At 42.2% G+C, this 19,429-nt stretch overlaps 2 protein-coding genes across 4 annotated transcripts in view; both read right to left on the minus strand.

The window, feature by feature from the left end:
• LOC134864565 (sialic acid-binding Ig-like lectin 12) overlaps positions 1 to 19,429 on the minus strand; it is a 59,759-nt gene that overhangs the window by 30,352 nt on the left and 9,978 nt on the right. The gene's annotated exons all lie outside the window — the stretch shown is intronic.
• LOC134864390 (hemicentin-1-like) lies at positions 272 to 18,868 on the minus strand. Its single transcript, XM_063883324.1, is given in 24 exon segments — positions 272 to 2,263; positions 2,385 to 2,560; positions 2,873 to 2,936; positions 3,007 to 3,088; positions 3,451 to 3,711; positions 3,996 to 4,256; positions 5,056 to 5,316; positions 5,597 to 5,794; positions 5,905 to 6,255; positions 7,461 to 7,540; positions 7,618 to 7,655; positions 10,315 to 10,426; positions 10,534 to 10,627; positions 12,008 to 12,268; positions 12,534 to 12,794; positions 13,190 to 13,399; positions 13,499 to 13,846; positions 15,799 to 15,924; positions 15,927 to 16,058; positions 16,206 to 16,466; positions 16,734 to 16,994; positions 17,390 to 17,599; positions 17,699 to 18,046; positions 18,750 to 18,868. Coding segments are annotated over 24 exon segments (4,521 nt in total). The 5' UTR covers positions 18,808 to 18,868; the 3' UTR covers positions 272 to 2,196.

The following is a 19,429-nucleotide window of genomic DNA, read 5'->3' on the forward strand; positions in this document are numbered from 1 at the left end:
GAGCAGTTTATTAAGAAGAACATGCACTTGTGTTTAATCTTCATGCCTTGCTCCCTTTATCCTGCATACACTCATTCATCCCTTTCTACGTCTCTTCTAACCTTCATCCCCACGGTCATTCCTCCCCAAGATCCTCTTCCCTTCATCACTACCTCCCCTCATCCCCTCATACCTCCCTGATTCCCTTCACCCATCCCTCCCAACACAAATTTGACCCCAACATCCCTTCATACAATCTTTCCTCCATCCCTATTCACTTCCTTACTACATCCTTAACCCTTCATATCTTCCTCCTGTGTACACTCATGTATCCCTTTCACCACCCCCTCCCTTCATCCCCTCATCCAGTGCAGCTGTTTTATTTTGACATCACAGGTAATGGCACTGGTATGGACATATTTTGTATTAACTCAAATCAATTCAGACCAGCACAAGGATAATCTAAACACATGATATACAATAATAATAATAATAATAATACATTTAATTTGTAATGCACTCTTCATTCCAAGGGAATCTCAGAGTGCCACTGCCCTATTAGAGGGTATACAGTTTATAATAAATAGCAAAAACAGACTTCATTTTCTATACATGAACAAATATTGAATATGTCATTCTATATTTCAGTTTAATAAGTATTAATTGAAGAGTCCGAGTTAATGAAGGTTGCATTCAGTAGTATTCGGTAGCGTGGCTCCGGCAGCGTGGCTTGGCTCCGTGGCTTGGCGGCTTGGCTCCGTGGCTCCGGCAGCGTGGCTCCGGCAGCGTGGCCCCGGCAGCGTGGTTCCGGCAGCATGGCTCCGGCAGCGTGGCTTGGCTCCGTGGCTCCGTCAGCGTGGCTCCGGTAGCGTGCCGTGGCTCCGGCAGCGTGGCGTGGCTCCGTTGCTCCGGTAGCGTGGCTACGGCAGCGTGGCGTGGCTCCGTTTCACAAGTTCAGTGGCAGAGCTGCACTTGTGATTCCCTAACGCTGCTGTGGAGAGGCAGTGAGGTGGCTGCCAAATATACATATACAGAGCAAAAGAACAGAGTAATACTAACAGTTATAACAAAGGAAGAAGGATACACTATTGTAATGAGCTGTTATGGTTATATACCTAAAAATCTACAAAATGTAACTCTATCAAATGTGAATAATGGAGCTGGTAAAAAGAAAGACAAAGAACGTGGGGAAAATGACCGTACCCACACAAAGGGAAAGTTCACAGGCTCTTGGAAAAGGGTTTTCTATCAGTGAAATACTTTACTGAGCCCTAGTGGCAGCAGGATGGAACTGCAGCTGGATACACTAACGGAGGTTCCTTTGCAAAACCAATGAACTTTTCAAAAGCAATATTTGTACTTAATGAAAGGATATTGATTAGAACATAAAATATAAAAAATGTAATGAATATAATATCCTTCAAAATAACCTGTGAGATAATATATGTACATGAACTAAATTATATGGCAATCAACCGAGTAGGTGTTGAGATATCTCCGTAATATTTGCAGCTTTCCAACAAAAAGAGCTGGCAGTGGAAAACAAGAACAATAATAATAATACAAATATATTTAAAGAAAAATAGTAAATATCAACAATGAAAATGAGAAATATAATATAATTATTTAAAATATAAATAAATAGTTGTTACAACAATAAAATAATAATAATAATAATAGAAATAAATTGTAATATCCATAGAGTTAATTATATACTGAAATGAATAATGATATTAATAATAATTGTAATAATAATATATATATTTTAACAACATGTATAATATGAATGACCCTCCCCCCCATAGATAGATTTCTGTAAGGTAATAACACAGACCTCCCCCCATCCTCACATCTCAGTGGACCCGCCCAAATATCATGTTAAAGTTATATTTACAAACCAATGCATTAAGTCTTCAAATACTTTCCACTAGTGGCACTTTGCAGTACTGCAGTGAGTCTTTTTTTAAATAATGTGAATAAAAAGACTTTGTGTTTCATATCTAATGCAGCTGAACCAATCAGAGTAAAAGAAATAAGCTTAACGTTGATGTTGAATGTATAAATGTAAGTTTCTCTGAGATATACAATTGTTTCTAAGGCACAATCTTGGTGAAGCACATCCTATATGTATTTAAAACAAATCTAAATGAACCTGGAAATTACAGATGTGACTGTAAAAGAATCATAGAAATATAGAACATGCATCGCCTGCTGTGTTCAGTGGGATTTGTTGACCGTGCTGTACAACGCAGCTGGGTCCTCTGCAGAGTCCTGCCCTCTGGGCCTGAGAGATAAATGATGTCATTCTTAATAATAATACTCAGGCAAAAGCAATGAGTTCATTTCAAAGTGAAGTCATTTTAATCTTGTGGTGAGTTTATGTTCCTGTGTGAGGAGCTGCTCACCTCGGGGCAGCACTCTTGAACTTGACGGCAGCGTACTCCGGGACTTCCTGTTGCTCCGTGTGTCTGAGGGGCTGAGCTGCTCTCATGTTGGAGTACAGAGGTTCTGCTCGGCTGTTGGAGAAGTGGATGGTGTCATACTGAAGGTCACCCTGCTCCTCCGGCTGATCAGGTAGAGGCTGCAGGGATAAAAACACTTTCAGCTTCACATTTTTACACTCATAAGTACTTCATTTACAGAGGATTGCAGCCAGCACAGAACAGGCCAAAGCAACAGCAGCTGTGGTAATGATTAAATATCCCTGCTTCATCAACATGATGCTGTATGACAGAAAAGATTAAAGGACAAAAGGTAGGAGAACTTCTGGATGTTCTAGAAATGTTCTCACCTCTCAGAGGAGAATCAAAGAGATTGAGATCAAACTTAACTTTTGAGAAAGGATGTAAAAGAGCAGCGATTAAGAATCCCTTAAACACAATGAGACTCTCACCTCTTCCCTGTTGTCCGCTCTCTCTGCAGGTTCAGATGAATCCCTGGAAGCGCTCTTTCTTCTGCTTAGAAATACATTAGAGATGTTTTAGTTCTGACTAACAGACTAAGATTAAGATGAACAGATCTGCTCACCTGATCCACAGGAAGACAGAGAGAGAGATGACAGCCAGGAGAACAACAGGGATTGTTACAGCAGCTGGTAGCTTCCATGATGCTGAGAAACAGACCAACAGAGAACAGTTCATACAGCAGAGTTTCTCTGATGGGGGGACAAGGACCCCTAGGGGTACCTTCTCAGTACCGGTGGATTATCTCTCAGCCTGAAGGCACAGGTGTTTTCCATTAGCTTCACAAAACAGACACAATGCTCACTCTGCACAGGGAATGACTGCACCCTATACTGAATCTGGAACTTTAGGGTAATTATTTCCTTGGAAAGAAAACAAAAGGACCCCTATCCTGATCCACAAAAGTTCATTGGAAAAAATATTCCTTTTTCAGCCTCCTACACAGACAATGTGACTGAAACAAACCAGCTGATAGGTTTGTGGTTTAAGATGAACGCATAAAACTCACCTGTTCCACAAATCTTATGTAAGGTGGAGTTACTACGTCCTAACTTGTTCTGGGCTTCACAGGAATAATTCCCACTGTGTTCAGCTCTGAAGTCAGTGATGTTGAAGATCTGTCCTGAAGCTTTTGGAGAGTCTTCATTCTCCTTGTACCAGGTGTAGTTAGCTGCTGGGTTAGCATCACTGCTACAGGTCAGAGTCACTGAACTGCCCTCCTCTATCCCAGCAGAGGGACTCACTGACACAGAGGGGAGCTTTGGAGCATCTGGAGATTCAGAGAGACCCGTGTCATTCACATCAGGATGTTTTTAATGTTAACATGTTGTCACATTATGTATCAATGGCATGCATCTCAGCAACAAAACGTCTATAGAGACCTGTCAAGAAATAGACAGAATTTGCAGTAAATTCACTTTATTTCTGTAATTTTTGTAAATAAATATTCTGTACAAAAAAGGTTAAACAGTTAAAGGAACTCTGGAGCTACATGGCATGCATCCCTTACTGCTGGATCACCAGAACCTCACATTGATTCTGTTTTGTACTCACACTGGACATTAATGTATTGAGATAAAGACTTGTTGACTCCATATTGATTCTCAGACTTGCAGTAGTAGATCCCTCTGTCCTCAGAGCTGATGGAGGTGAAATGATAACTTCCTTCCCTTCCCAGAGGCAGTGTTTGGTTCTCCTTGTACCAGGTGTAGTTAGCTGCTGGGTTAGCATCACTGCTACAGGTCAGAGTCACTGAACTGCCCTCCTCTATCTCAGCAGAGGGACTCACTGACACAGAGGGGAGCTTTGGAGCATCTGGAGGAGATGACATAAATGAAAGAACATGAGGATGGATACACACATTGAAATGAGTAATAGTTGTGTGTGTGGGAGCATCTGAACATCTAGAGATGGTTTGTTCCTGGCAGCAGGCAGAGCTACAGAGAACAGGTAAGGTGTGCACTGTTACAGCTACACATTTCTCTCAGTTGCTTTGTTGGATCAATCTGGGTTTTCTTCAACAGTTTGCGGAAAAAATAATTAAAGCTTCTATTAAAGGAACATCATCTCTAAGCACGTGTTGGTGTAGGAGATTTGCCTCGTGTGGTTTCATTTATAATAATTTACAGTACTGTTTAATGGCCGTCTATAAACAGTCTAAACCTCCTATATTATTCCTGACCATGAGAATCCCTCGTTGGATTGATGTTACTGAGGCTGGCTTTAACTCCACCTCATAATTCCTCCTCCTGATAATGTATTCAGCCTCTCCTTCACATTGGCAGGACTGTGGCAGGAGTGTGTTACTGCAGAGACCATTGTAAAATGCCGTAGCTGTATTTCAGCAGAAAGTCTCACTGACTCAGAGAGAAGCTTTGGAGTATCCTGAGCAGATGTTTATTAACAGGGAATATTCTAGGTTTGCTTTTAAATAGATCTTTGATTATGGGTCCTAAAACTTTTTAGAACTCCTAAAGTCATCTGAAGTCTGTCTAGAGAATTACAGCAGAGTGTGAATGTGAAGCAAGAAGGGCTGAAGAAAGTAGTTATGATCAGGGAAATATTCTCATGCAAAGACTGGACAGATTAGAGCTTTCAACAATGTTTCACTCACATTTCACATCAATGGAGATGTTTGTAGATCTCTTCCCCAGCTTGTTCTCAGCTGTACAGTAATACTGTCCAGAGTCAGAGGAGTGGATGGAGCTGAGGACAAGCTGTGGTCCTTCATTGAGATGTTTAAAGCTGGGTTTCCTCTTGTACCAGGTGTAGTTAGCTGCTGGGTTAGCATCACTGCTACAGGTCAGAGTCACTGAACTGCCCTCCTCTATCTCAGCAGAGGGACTCACTGACACAGAGGGTAGCTTTGGAGCATCTGGAGGAGATGATTCATCTTCAAGATTAGATTTTGTTATGACACATGATTGACTATTTTAGAATGTAAGTAATCTATAATGAAGTTCAATGAGATGTTCAATCATAGCTTCCTGCTTATGGAGACAGCCACTAAAAAGGCTTTTTTTATTATAAGCAAATAAATATTTGTTATCTATTTTTCAGCAAAGTGGATCAGGAGAGAAATATTACCAACAGAGTTCAGTATAACACGCCACCAGATGATTTGATGTCAATAGAAGTCTTTGGAGTAAACTCACACACTGGAGGAGAGGGGAAGTCCTCATATCCCCTTAAAGCACAGGAATAACTGTCTCCATTGTTCTGGTGTTGTGTATAATAAGATGTTTGTCCCTGAATTATTTGTCCGTTCTTGTACCAGATGTAGGAAAGATAAGGAGAATAAGGACATCTGTTCTGACAAGACAGCCAGTTTGAATCTGATGTGACCTGGAGATCTGGATTTATGAAGGAACAGGAATGTTCTTTGAGACAAACATGCATAAAAATACATTTATATAATGTACAGACATTTAGAAATAATTAACTTAACATTTAAAATGGTTACCTGTGACAGACAAAGTGACTCCTGGTGAACCCTCAAAGCCTTCTTGGTTTGTTTTGATCCTGAACCTGTACTGAGCTGAGTCGCTCTCTCTCAGGTTTCTGATTCTCAGAGTGCAGATGTTGTTTCCACAGAGAGTCTCTACACGACCTGCATACTCTGAGTCTGTTCTCAGATCTACAGGTTCACCATCTTTCTGTTTAGTAAACCAGAATGTTTTCTCTACTGTGTTAACACCACCTCTCCCTGTAGATGGGTATGTGTAGCTGCAGTTTATCTCCACTGTTGATCCTTTCACTGCACAGATCTCAGTAGAAGAGTAAGTCACTCCCCAGACATCCTGACCTTGAACCACTGAAACACAGAGCACATCAGAAACCAGAATCAGAATGAATGATTTGATTAGACAATCAGTTTATAAGTCCATCATATTACTAATATCATTTCAGGAAATGTGACCTGGATAATCCTCAAAACCCCCAATTATAAAGGAAATATTCTAAACATGCAACTGCGATATCTAACGAGAACTAAATATATAACTGTATTCTGTGTTTATCATACTCATCATTGTCAGGGAATTATGTCCTACTTTTATGTGTTTCCAAGTTGGTGTTTTGAATGATGAAATTCTTTTTCTAATTGCTTCAAAGTGTCGCTCATAATCAACAAACAATTATGAAGTAGATTTTATAAACTTTTCTGGGAAAGAGCAGAAAAACACCTTTAATTCCCATCTCAATTCCTTCTTAAGCACTTCATACCTGATGCAATTACACTTTATGACTTATTCTTTCATTATATCCCAATGAAACCAGGTCAAAACACAAACTGTTCAAAGTCAGTGCTGTCAAAGATTGAAGAGTCCTTAATATACATGAACAGAGAATAATGAGGGGTCTTATTCATTAGCATAGTGTGTGACTCTCATGTCCAGTTCCCTCTCTGTTCACTCTGTGGTCAGGTTGCTAATGAGTTAAGTGTGAAAAACACTGAGGTGAGCAGCTTGAGATACAGATAAGAAAAAGAAGAAGACTTCTTTTAACTGAGAGCGGGGGAACTAGCAGGGTTTGCTGCAGAGCTCTGGAGACTAAAGAGAAGTTGAAACTCAGTATGAAATGACTAGTCTCAAAATGTCCTCAAAAACAGTAAAACTTAATGAAAACGACGAGCATTTTTATAACCAGGGTCACCTTAGAAATATAACAAAGACAAACAGTCATACATGAACAATATTCTCAGTTTACAGCGTGTAAAAGTTATTTGAACAAAGATATTTTATGCAAAAGACAAGTGGAATCGACGCTGACCAACACAGGAAAGATGGTTTCTGAATATCCATCACAAGTAACACTAAATAACAACTTTAAAACAAACTCTGCTGATCTACGTGTTTCAACAAATCCAACAAAATATATATCTTTAATGATATTTGGGAAGTTTCTATTTCATCCAACCCTGATCCACTTATTCCCACATGTGAGCTGCTTTTACCCATCCCACATTTCCCCAGAATCCCCTCTGTTGATGTGAGGAATGTAAGTGTAGATGTGCAGTACCTGACACAGAGAGCAGGAAGACCACTAATCCACTCGCTGCTGCAGTTAAACTCATAGCTGCTCCTCTCATCTCTGTGAGACTATAAAACATGTCAGATTAAATAATGAACACAGGAGGTTTACAGAATCATCACATCAATAAACTGTTTCTACTTACAGTGAAGGAGGAACGATGTGTTCAAAGACGCCTTTCCTCTGTCGTCAATGAGCAGAAAACAGCTGTTGAAAGATTTACTTCCTCTTTTGATTATTAATATGCATGATGACACAAACCACAGTAAACACCCTCTGCACAATAAAGAGTTGTTGTTTTACAAAGTATCAACTTTTCTCAAACTAAATGAACTATGGTTAAAGACCCCCTTTGCTGCGTGTATACTACTGACTCCTGAAAAAAGCCTGAAAAAGGATTAAAAATGATGAGGCTAAAACAGTTCCTCTCTATGAGCACTGAGGACGTCACACAGTCTGCAGGTGTAGTGCAGGAACAGGGATGCATTCACCTGTGAACCATGAGGCAGTTTTACTGAACAGGATGAAGAGCACAGTATTAGTTATAAGAGAGGATGGAAAATGCCATATCATTGTTCTTGGTTTGTTTCTTATCTCTGTGGTCAGGCTGCTTCAGTTCAGAAATGCAGAACTATGAGACGTGGGAACTTACAGGCCTGCCAACATGAACACCTCACACACTGGTAGCACACACACTGTTTGATATGATGATGTTGATTAGAAAACTATAGTCTAATGACTTTAGCTTGTTTAGGTGGATCAGTTGGAAAACCTGTGTGCAGAGATGTCTTACTTTTAAGTAAAGAGAAACTTTAAAATGTGAAGACTGATCAAACAGCATGCAGCAAACTTCATTATGAACTATCTGCATGTTTAGATACCACTGGAGGTGAGAGAGGTAATAGGTGTTTCTGTAGTCTGGGTGAACTGACCCTTTAAAGCAGACAGTGGAGGGAGCACTCAGAGTGATGAAGCCTGAATGTGTCACACTTAGGATTCACCACTAGAGGACAGTGAAACATCAGGTACTGAATCAGGGCCATTCTGCCTGCTCTGAATATGAGACCCTGAATAAGATAAACGTATGAACCAAATAAAAAAAGAGATGAGGGGAGACAGGAAGAAGGGATGAAGGGATTTAAAATGAAGGGATGAATGGAAATGGGAGGGAGGGTTGAAATGATGAAGGGTTGAGGGCGAAAGGAATGCAGGGATTAATGGATGTGGGGATGAAGGGTCAAAGTTAGGGAGGGAGGGGGTCAAGGGGAAAGGGAGGAACGGATTAAGCGATGAAGGGAGGAAGGGACAAAGGGAAGTAGAAAAAGGAGGGATATTTAGATATGGGCTCATGTTATGAGTTAGGGAAGGAGAGTTAAAGGGATATAGAGGTGTAGGTTCAAATGAGGGAAAGATGAGAGGATGAAGGGAGGGAGTGATGTAAGGAAGATGTTTGTGGGAATGAAGGTTTGAAGGGATGTAGAAAGGGATGAATGAGTGTACACGGGAGGTAGGCATGAAGGGTTAAGGCAGTTATGGTAGTTAGGAAGGGATCAATGGATATGGAAGTAGGGAGGAAGGAAAGATTGGATGAAGGGATGTAGGGAGGGAGGGATAAAGTGATGAAGGGTTGAGGGAGACTTAAAGGGATGAATGGAATTGGGAATTAAGGGTCACAGTTATGCAGGGAGGGAGGAAGGGAGGAAGTAATGGACTGGGTATGAGGGGAGGAAGTAATGAATGGAAGAAGGAGTTGGGAATGAATGAATGTGGGGATGAAGGTTTGAAGGGATGTAGAAAGGGATGAATGAGCGTACAACGGAGGGAGGCAAGAAGGGTTAGGGATGTAGAAAGGAAGGGATGAAGGGATGTCTGAGTGCAGTTATGGAAGGGATGGGTGATTGTGTAGGGATGGAGGAAAGATTGGATGAAGGGATGATGAAGGGAGGGATAAACGGATGTTGGGATTAAGGGGCAAATTTGTGTTGGGTGGGAGGGGTGGAGGGAATCAGGGAGGGAGAAACAGATGAAGGATGAGGGTAGGTAGTGATGAAGGGAAGTAGAAAAAGGAGGGATATTAAGATGAAGGCTAATGGAAAAGAGGGATGGGGTTTAGTAATGAGTTGAACATGAAATACATGAATAGGATTTGCAGCACTTTCAATTTATAACCTTCACTAAATGTTATAAAGTGAAAATAAATAAATAGAGAAGTTAAAATCTAAACCTCAACATACATGTTTCCAAGTTTCCTGAGGATCCATTTCTGTGACCAGAAATCTGGCTTTTGATCTGATTTAAACACAAGAACACTTGTTACATCTTGTTGATGTTTACTAAAAGTGTAATTGTGCCTGGATATAAAACGGGATTCGTGTTAAGGCATAACCAAGACGCTGATCAGCGTATTTAAATGTGTTTATTATGTAGACATTCCAAATGAAACATGGCATCAACTTTTTTCTAGACTTGTGAAAAGTCACTTACTCTGCAGATTAAAAAAAGCATGCATAGTCAAAGCAGTCATTAAGAGCAGCTGACAAATATAGGTTACGGCACATTCTTGGAGAGGCCCATCCAGTGAAATATACCCTAAAAATATAACAGCCAGCGTAAATAAGTTATGGAAATAAAGAGACGTCAATTGCAATGACTGCTGTGTTTATCGAGCTTTGTTGACCCTGCAGTACAATGCAGCTGGATCCTCTTCAGAGTCCTGACCTCCGGGCTGGAGAAAAAAAAACAATATAAGTCTTAGTAATAATATTCATGCAAATGCAATGAATGAGGATTATGTTCCTGTGTGAGGAGCTGCTCACCTCAGGGCAGCACTCTTGAACTAGACGTCAACATACTCGTTCACTTCCTGTGGCTCCATGTTAGTGAGGGGCTGAGCTGCTCTCATGTTGTCCAATCTCTCTTCAGGTTCAGACGAGTTCCTGAAAGCCCTATTTTTTCTGGTTAGGAGAGTTTATCAACAAACAAATAATCAAATGTTAGAGTTCAGATAAAGTGACTTAGGAGGATTTGATAGACAAAGATTAAGATGAACAGATCTGCTCACCTGATCCACTGGAAGACAGAGAGAGAGATGACAGCCAGGAGAACAACAGGGATTGTTACAGCAGCTGGTAGCTTCCATGATGCTGAGAAACAGACTAACAGAGAACAGTTCATACAGCAGTGTTACCCTAATTGTGATCATTTTTACTCCATGAATACAGATTTATCTCATGGTGGTCCTGAACCAGTTGGACAGTTACCCAGCCCAGTGTATCCAGCGCTAGTCTCAAAACGTTCTCCTGCTCAGCTGTGCCCGGAAAGTCCTTAATGTACCCTTAAACATCAACTTCATTTTGAAAACAAATACCTGCATTACTAAGGTCTTATCAGTTTTAGACCCAATGATTGTCAAGGGCAATTGAACAGGAGAAGGAGTTCAATTACCATCTAATGTCCCAGTAAATACGATCTGTGTAGACCTTAGCTGAACATGATATTCTATTCTGAAGTAGGCAAGAAAAATCCTCCGTCCACATTGGGTGTGCTTGACTTAACTGAACAAAACACAACTCTCACTGCAAGAGCAGAGGGAAAGGCTGCACCCCAAAACTGCAGCAGTACCCCCAAAATATTGTAATGGTTGTCGCATTACCACAGCCAAGCCGTCATTTTCAGACACACACACGCTTCACTATGGAGCTTCCCCCACCTCTTAAGGCTTATTTCAGAGAGATCTGAATAATCTGGGAGGAGGAGGAATTTATATTCCAAAAGTTGTAATTTCTAGTCCCAGCAGGGGGCGCTATGTAGATGAGGGACTTTGATCATGCAGCGGTCGTCAGGGCGGGACCCCGATCACCCATGGGAGATTTGGTAATTGTAGGACTAAATACAGTCGAGTTCCAGCTACTTCCTGTTTCTTGGCGCGAGATGTTTTTATCCGCCCACGCCACGGCCAGATCGTATGATTATTGTACAACTGATTTTGATTCTCCAAGTCTTCTGGTGGTACTGGCCAAATATGGAGTCGATCCTATTAACTGTATGAAGACATGGGTTCTGTTTGGACCCTTAAAAAGGGCAAAAGTTGAACTTCAAATAAAGATGGCTGACTTCCTGTTGGATTTACGACATGCCTCTTGCTGACTTTTTTGTTTGTCCCATCATGCTGCATATGTCTACAAACTTTCAGACATGTAGGTGAAAGCACAACAAAACTATGATCATTAGGGGGCGCTATAGAGCCATTTTGTGTGTGTTCTCAACTTGTTAAGCATGCCTTAGCATCCAAAAGGCAATTCATTTGACTGAAGTATAATAATAAAAGCAATTCCAAGTTTCAATTGGTCTTCGCTCCGACTGAGTCGAGCTCAGGCCCTAATTAAATGACTATAACCCTTTCACTATGTAATAGAAAGGAAACATTCCAACACCTATCCAACATCGGAGAGAACTAACCAACTTTTTTGCCTCCAATGTGACTGAAATAAGAAAGCTGCTAAGTTTGTGGTTGTTGCCAAATGCATACAACTTACCTCCAACAACAGTCAGATATAAGGTGGAGTTACTACGTCCTAACTTGTTCTGGGCTTCACAGGAATAACTCCCACTGTGTTCAGCTCTGAAGTCAGTGATGGTGAAGATCTGTCCTGAAGCTTTGGGAGCGTCTTCATTCTCCTTGTACCAGGTGTAGTTAGCTGCTGGGTTAGCATCACTGCTACAGGTCAGAGTCACTGAACTGCCCTCCTCTATCTCAGCAGAGGGACTCACTGACACAGAGGGGAGCTTTGGAGCATCTGGGTGAAAAGATACCAAGATCAGATGTATGTTTTAAATGTCAACATAGCTTTATCAGATGTTGCATTTTGGTTTTATGGCCCACACTTTGTGAACAGAAAGTATTGTTATCTTTTTCTGTTAAATACACAAAACCAAATAAATAACTCGTGCTATTGCTTTCATTCTTGTAAAGAGATAAAGAGTAACATCTGACCCAGGAATGCATGCATCCCTTACTGCTGGGCCTCCATCTCATCAGATTAGTTTCTGTTTTGTACTCACACTGGACATCTACGGAGAGAGATGAAGACTTGTTGACTCCATATTGATTCTCAGACTTGCAGTAGTAGTTCCCTCTGTCCTCAGAGCTGATGGAGGGGAAATGATAACTTCCTTCTGCTCCCTGATGCACTGTTTGGTTCTCCTTGTACCAGGTGTAGTTAGCTGCTGGGTTAGCATCACTGCTACAGGTCAGAGTCACTGAACTGCCCTCCTCTATCTCAGCAGAGGGACTCACTGACACAGAGGGGAGCTTTGGAGCATCTGGAGGAGATAACATGAAGACATTTCACATTTAACTCCACAGTGGAAGATACTTTAAATGAACAATAGTTTAGTAAAACACAGAGTGGGTGGATAGCTTGATTTCATCCTTTTATCAGAAATCTAAAAACGTTGAGGGAAAGTGTTAATCTCTACGTCATGGAAGACGTTTCCTTCATAATTCTCTTTTATTCTCCTTTCTAGTATCATCCCTCGTAGCAAGAGTATCTTTAACCTATTTTAAAATCACACAGAAAACCTAGAGCCCTGGTTCAGTGTCTCTGGACACTGCCATGTCTGCTGGGGACCTCTGGTGGGTAAATAGATAAATGAGTGCAATAATTATAGACTGCATGTTATATGTTAATGTTATCAGTGGAAGACTGTAAACTCACACACTGAAGGAGAGGGGGAGTCCTCATATCCCTTTAAAGCACAGGAATAACTGTCTGCAGGACCATAACTGAAGTCTGCATGTGGAGATGTGTCTTCCTTTATTTTCCCTCCGTTCTTGAACCAGATGTAGGAAGTATTACCAGGTGGACAACTGCTGAGACACTGGAGACGAGTAGACTGTTGTGATCTGCTCACCTTCAGCTGGAGATCTGAATAAAGGTAGAATGGAAGACCAAAAACCATCAGTCATGTTTATGTATAGAATTTGAATGCATTGTTAAATGTTTAATGAGGACATTTTCAGATACCTGTGACAGACAAAGTGACTGGAAGACCCGAGTATGCAGTTTTGTTTGTTGTGATCCTGAACCAGTACTGAGCTGAGTCGCTCTCTGTCAGGTTTCTGATTCTCAGAGTGCAGGTGTTGTTTCCACAGAGATCCTCTACACGACCTGCATACTCTGAGTCTGTGGTCACATCCACAAGTTCACCACCTTTCTTTTGAACTAACCACATTTTGTTCTCTACTGTGTTGACACTTCCTCTCCATGTAGATGGGTATGTGTAGGTGCAGCTTATCTCCACTGTTGATCCTTTCACTGCACAGACCTCAGTAGAGGTGGAAGTCACTCCCCAGTCATCCTGACCCTGAACCACTGAAACACAGAGCACATCAGAAACTAGAATCAAAGTGAATTATACAAATATCACACTGACGTCAGAGAGGAGAGAAGGAACTAGCGGGGTTTGGTGCAGAGGTATGGCGACATAAGAGAAGTTGAGAAAGAACCAGAAAACAGAACCCTGACAGGAGTAACAGATCCAACATAATACAGACAGAATTATATTTAAAAATGAATACAAATAAAAGGCAAACTGATCTCTGATGCAATCTTCACAGGAAATTATTTTAAAAATAGCTGAGCAGTATTCACGGTCACTATTTGGGTTGATTTTAGGGTTCTTCATTGTTCTGCACTGGTATTTTCAGGCCCGGGAGCACCGAGAAGGGTGTCTCAGACAGACGGTCTGGGGCAAGGCAGAGGATGAGAGAGCATGGACTTTTGGCAGAGGAACTGTGGGAGTCTGAGACAGGGGCGTAGACTACGGCGAGGGAACTCGGATGAGGGACCACCGACCTGTCAGGGAGAGGAGTTGGCGGAACCCCAGGTGGAACAGGTGATGGCGGGACCCCCAAAGGAACAGGAGCGGATGTTGGCGGGACCCCCAAATGAAAAAGTGGCGGCAAGACCCCCAACGGAACAGGAGCTGGTGTTGGTTCGTCCCCCATCGTAACGAGTGATGGCGGGACCCCCCACGGAACAGGAGCAGATGTTGGCAGGACCCGAATCATACCAGGTGATGACAGGACCCCCAACGCAGCAGGACCTGATGTCGGCTTGGCAGACAACAGGAAAGGCGAGGCTGGAGTCGACAGGGGCAGGAAGGGAGTGTGCCGGGCCGACGAGAGGACAGACGGGGATGGAATCGACAGGGCCGCCAACAGGGCAGGCGGGGTTGGAGTCGGCCGGCCGACGACAGGACAGGAGAGGCTCGAGTGGGCTGGACAGCAGCCGGAAGCATGGCTGCAGGAGGCCCGGCTGCAGGAGCACACGCTGGTAGCCTGGCCTTGCGCCTCTTTTGAGCCTGTTGAATGATCCGCGGGCCTTCAAAGGCCAGGCAGGATCCCAAAAAGGGGTCCACAAAAAGAGCTATGTCCGGATCGGGCAGAGGGCTATCATGCCTGGAGCTAGCAGGACGAGAATCGGGTTTGGTCTCATAATCACCTATAAAGTCTTTCACCCAATCGGGAAATGAGCCCCTGAACCAGGGCCTTGACGTCACTTCTTGGCGCGCCGTGGACAGGATAGATGGCCTCTCCTCTATACTTGAGGCATATAGACACTCGTGTTTTAAACAAATTAATTTGTATGTCACCTCGTATAGATCAGCTGCTGGGTCCATCTTTGGACGGTTCGTTCTGTCAGGGGGTGTGAAGCTGACAGGACCCAAGTGCAACACAAGGAGGTGGAATAACAATTTCAACAAAAGGCGAGCTTTTGTTATAAAAAAGCAGTTTAACAAAAATACAAAGTTAGAGAAATCCAGGACATGAAAAATACTTGACTTGATACGTGAAGGACAACTACGAACTGACAACGAACACAACGGAAAGCAGGACTAAATACAAAGGGACTAATCACAAGACAAGACACAGCTGGGGAGGGGAGGCAGAAACACAAGGGCAACAGGTGACAACAATGAGACAATCAGACAAGAAGAAAACCAAAGACAGGAAGTAAAACTAGACCAGACACACAGAGGGAAGACATTTCAAAATAAAACAGGAAACTACAAACGCAAAACAAGGACAACTCTCACTGTGAGAGCAGAGGGAAAGACTGCACCCCAAAACATCTGATAAAATGAGAACAAAACATAATTGAATGACTATAACCCTTTCACTATGTAATAGAAAGGAAACATTCCAACACCTATCCAACATCGGAGAGGATTGAACTGCAACACAGACTCTTTTTTGCCTCCAATGTGACTGAAATAAGAAAGCTGCTAAGTTTGTGGTTGTTGCCAAATGCATACAACTTACCTCCAACAACAGTCAGATATAAGGTGGAGTTACTACGTCCTAACTTGTTCTGGGCTTCACAGGAATAACTCCCACTGTGTTCAGCTCTGAAGTCAGTGATGGTGAAGATCTGTCCTGAAGCTTTGGAGAGTCTTCACTCTCCTTGTACCAGGTGTAGTTAGCTGCTGGGTTAGCATCACTGCTACAGGTCAGAGTCACTGAACTGCCCTCCTCTATCTCAGCAGAGGGACTCACTGACACAGAGGGGAGCTTTGGAGCATCTGGAGGAGATGTGGAAAGACATTTATTCATATGTTGTACACATGTTGTGAACCAGACTCTATCTCAAGCAAGGCACAAAGCAACAAATGTATCCCTACTTGTAAATAAATTGTTTTAGAATGAGAGGAGTGCTGTTTATTACTCACACTGGACGTCTATTAATACAAACGTGGAGTTTTTCTCTCCATATTGATTCTCAGACTTGCAGGAATAGTTCCCTCTGTCCTCAGAGCTGATCGAGGGGAAATTATAACTTCCTTCTGCTCTCTGATATACTTGTTGGTCCTCCTTGTACCAGGTGTAGTTAGCTGCTGGGTTAGCATCGCTGCTACAGGTCAGAGTCACTGAACTGCCCTCCTCTATCTCAGCAGAGGGACTCACTGACACAGAGGGGAGCTTTGGAGCATCTGGAGGTGAAAAGATACCAAGATCAGATGTATGTTTTAAATGTCAACATAGCTTTATCAGATGTTGCATTTTGGTTTTATGGCCCACACTTTGTGAACAGAAAGTATTGTTATCTTTTTCTGTTAAATACACAAAACCAAATAAATAACTCGTGCTATTGCTTTCATTCTTGTAAAGAGATAAAGAGTAACATCTGACCCAGGAATGCATGCATCCCTTACCGCTGGGCCTCCATCTCATCAGATTAGTTTCTGTTTTGTACTCACACTGGACATCTACGGAGAGAGATGAAGACTTGTTGAGTCCATATTCATTCTCAGACTTGCAGTAGTAGTTCCCTCTGTCCTCAGAGCTGATGGAGGGGAAATGATAACTTCCTTCTGCTCCCTGATGCACTGTTTGGTTCTCCTTGTACCAGGTGTAGTTAGCTGCTGGGTTAGCATCACTGCTACAGGTCAGAGTCACTGAACTGCCCTCCTCTATCTCAGCAGAGGGACTCACTGACACAGAGGGGAGCTTTGGAGCATCTGGAGGAGATAACATGAAGACATTTCACATTTAACTCCACAGTGGAAGATACTTTAAATGAACAATAGTTTAGTAAAACACAGAGTGGGTGGATAGCTTGATTTCATCCTTTTATCAGAAATCTAAAAACGTTGAGGGAAAGTGTTAATCTCTACGTCATGGAAGACGTTTCCTTCATAATTCTCTTTTATTCTCCTTTCTAGTATCATCCCTCGTAGCAAGAGTATCTTTAACCTATTTTAAAATCACACAGAAAACCTAGAGCCCTGGTTCAGTGTCTCTGGACACTGCCATGTCTGCTGGGGACCTCTGGTGGGTAAATAGATAAATGAGTGCAATAATTATAGACTGCATGTTATATGTTAATGTTATCAGTGGAAGACTGTAAACTCACACACTGAAGGAGAGGGGGAGTCCTCATATCCCTTTAAAGCACAGGAATAACTGTCTGCAGGACCATAACTGAAGTCTGCATGTGGAGATGTGTCTTCCTTTATTTTCCCTCCGTTCTTGAACCAGATGTAGGAAGTATTACCAGGTGGACAACTGCTGAGACACTGGAGACGAGTAGACTGTTGTGATCTGCTCACCTTCACCTGGAGATCTGAATAAAGGTAGAATGGAAGACCAAAAACCATCAGTCATGTTTATGTATAGAATTTGAATGCATTGTTAAATGTTTAATGAGGACATTTTCAGATACCTGTGACAGACAAAGTGACTGGAAGACCCGAGTATGCAGTTTTGTTTGTTGTGATCCTGAACCAGTACTGAGCTGAGTCGCTCTCTGTCAGGTTTCTGATTCTCAGAGTGCAGATATTGTTTCCACAGAGATCCTCTACACGACCTGCATACTCTGAGTCTGTGGTCACATCCACAAGTTCACCACCTTTCTTTTGAACTAACCACATTTTGTTCTCTACTGTGTTGACACTTCCTCTCCATGTAGATGGGTATGTGTAGGTGCAGCTTATCTCCACTGTTGATCCTTTCACTGCACAGACCTCAGTAGAGGTGGAAGTCACTCCCCAGTCATCCTGACCCTGAACCACTGAAACACAGAGCACATCAGAAACTAGAATCAAAGTGAATTATACAAATATCACACTGACGTCAGAGAGGAGAGAAGGAACTAGCAGGGTTTGGTGCAGAGGCATGGCGACATAAGAGAAGTTGAGAAAGAACCAGAAGACAGAACCCTGACAGGAGTAACAGATCCAACATAATACAGACAGAATTATATTTAAAAATAAACACAAATAAAAGGCAAACTGATCTCTGATGCAATCTTCACAGGAAATTATTTTAAAAATAGCTGAGCAGTATTCACGGTCACTATTTGGTGGATTTTAAGGTTCTTCATTGTTCTGCACTGGTATTGTCAGGCATTGAGTATAAAACAAATGATCCAGAAAATATACTACTAGTCAAGGGTCATCAGCCAGACAGATTATAGCACAGTTAAATTCAATGGGGTACTTTTGACTCCATGAATACTAATTTTTCTCATGGTGGTCCTAGACCAGCTGGACAGTTACACGGCCCAGTGTGTCCAGGGTTAGTCTCAAAACTTTCTCCTGCTCAGTTGTACCCTGAAATTCCTTAATGTGCCCTAAACATCAACTTCATTTTGAAAACAAATACCTGCATTACTAAGCTCTTATCAGTTTTAGCCCAATGATTCTCAAGGGCAATTGAACAGCAGAATAGTTCAATAGCCATCTAATGTCCCAATAAAAAAGCACTTTGCAGACCTGAGCTGAGCATTGATATTCTGATCTGAAGTAGGCAACAAAAATCCTCCATCCACATTGGGTGTGCTTGACTTAACTGAACAAAACAAACACAACTCTCACTGTGAGAGCAGAGGGAAAGGCTGCACCCCAAAACTGCAGCAGTATGTCAGGGTTTGAGAAACAGGACCCAAGCGCAGTAAATCAAGGGGAGGCAGTTAAGGGTCCAAACAAAAAGCTTTATTCAAAAGCTGTTGATGAAAACACGAAGCAAGGGGAACACAGGACATGAAAAACACTTAGCTTCAGACATGAAGGGCGACAGGAACAGGCAGGTATCATGGACAAGATCAGGGAAGAAATGATGGCCACAGAACAACAGACAAAAGGGAAACAGGGACTAAATACACATGGGTAATCACAAGACAAGAGACAGCTGGAAGGGGGAGGAGAAACCGAGGGGCAACAGGTGAACACAATCAGGCACAGGAGGGAAACGCAGACAGGAAGTGAAGCTAAACATGACACAAGAGGGAAACAGACACAAAACAAGGATCATGCACAGTACCCCCAAAACATCTGATACAATGAGAACAAAACACAATTAAATGACTATAACCCTTTCACTATTTAATAGAAAGGAAACATTCCAACACCTATCCAACATCGGAGAGGATTGAACTGCAACACAGACTCTTTTT

The sequence above is a fragment of the Eleginops maclovinus genome, chromosome 5 (assembly GCF_036324505.1).
Source record: "Eleginops maclovinus isolate JMC-PN-2008 ecotype Puerto Natales chromosome 5, JC_Emac_rtc_rv5, whole genome shotgun sequence".
Taxonomy (NCBI): domain Eukaryota; kingdom Metazoa; phylum Chordata; class Actinopteri; order Perciformes; family Eleginopidae; genus Eleginops; species Eleginops maclovinus.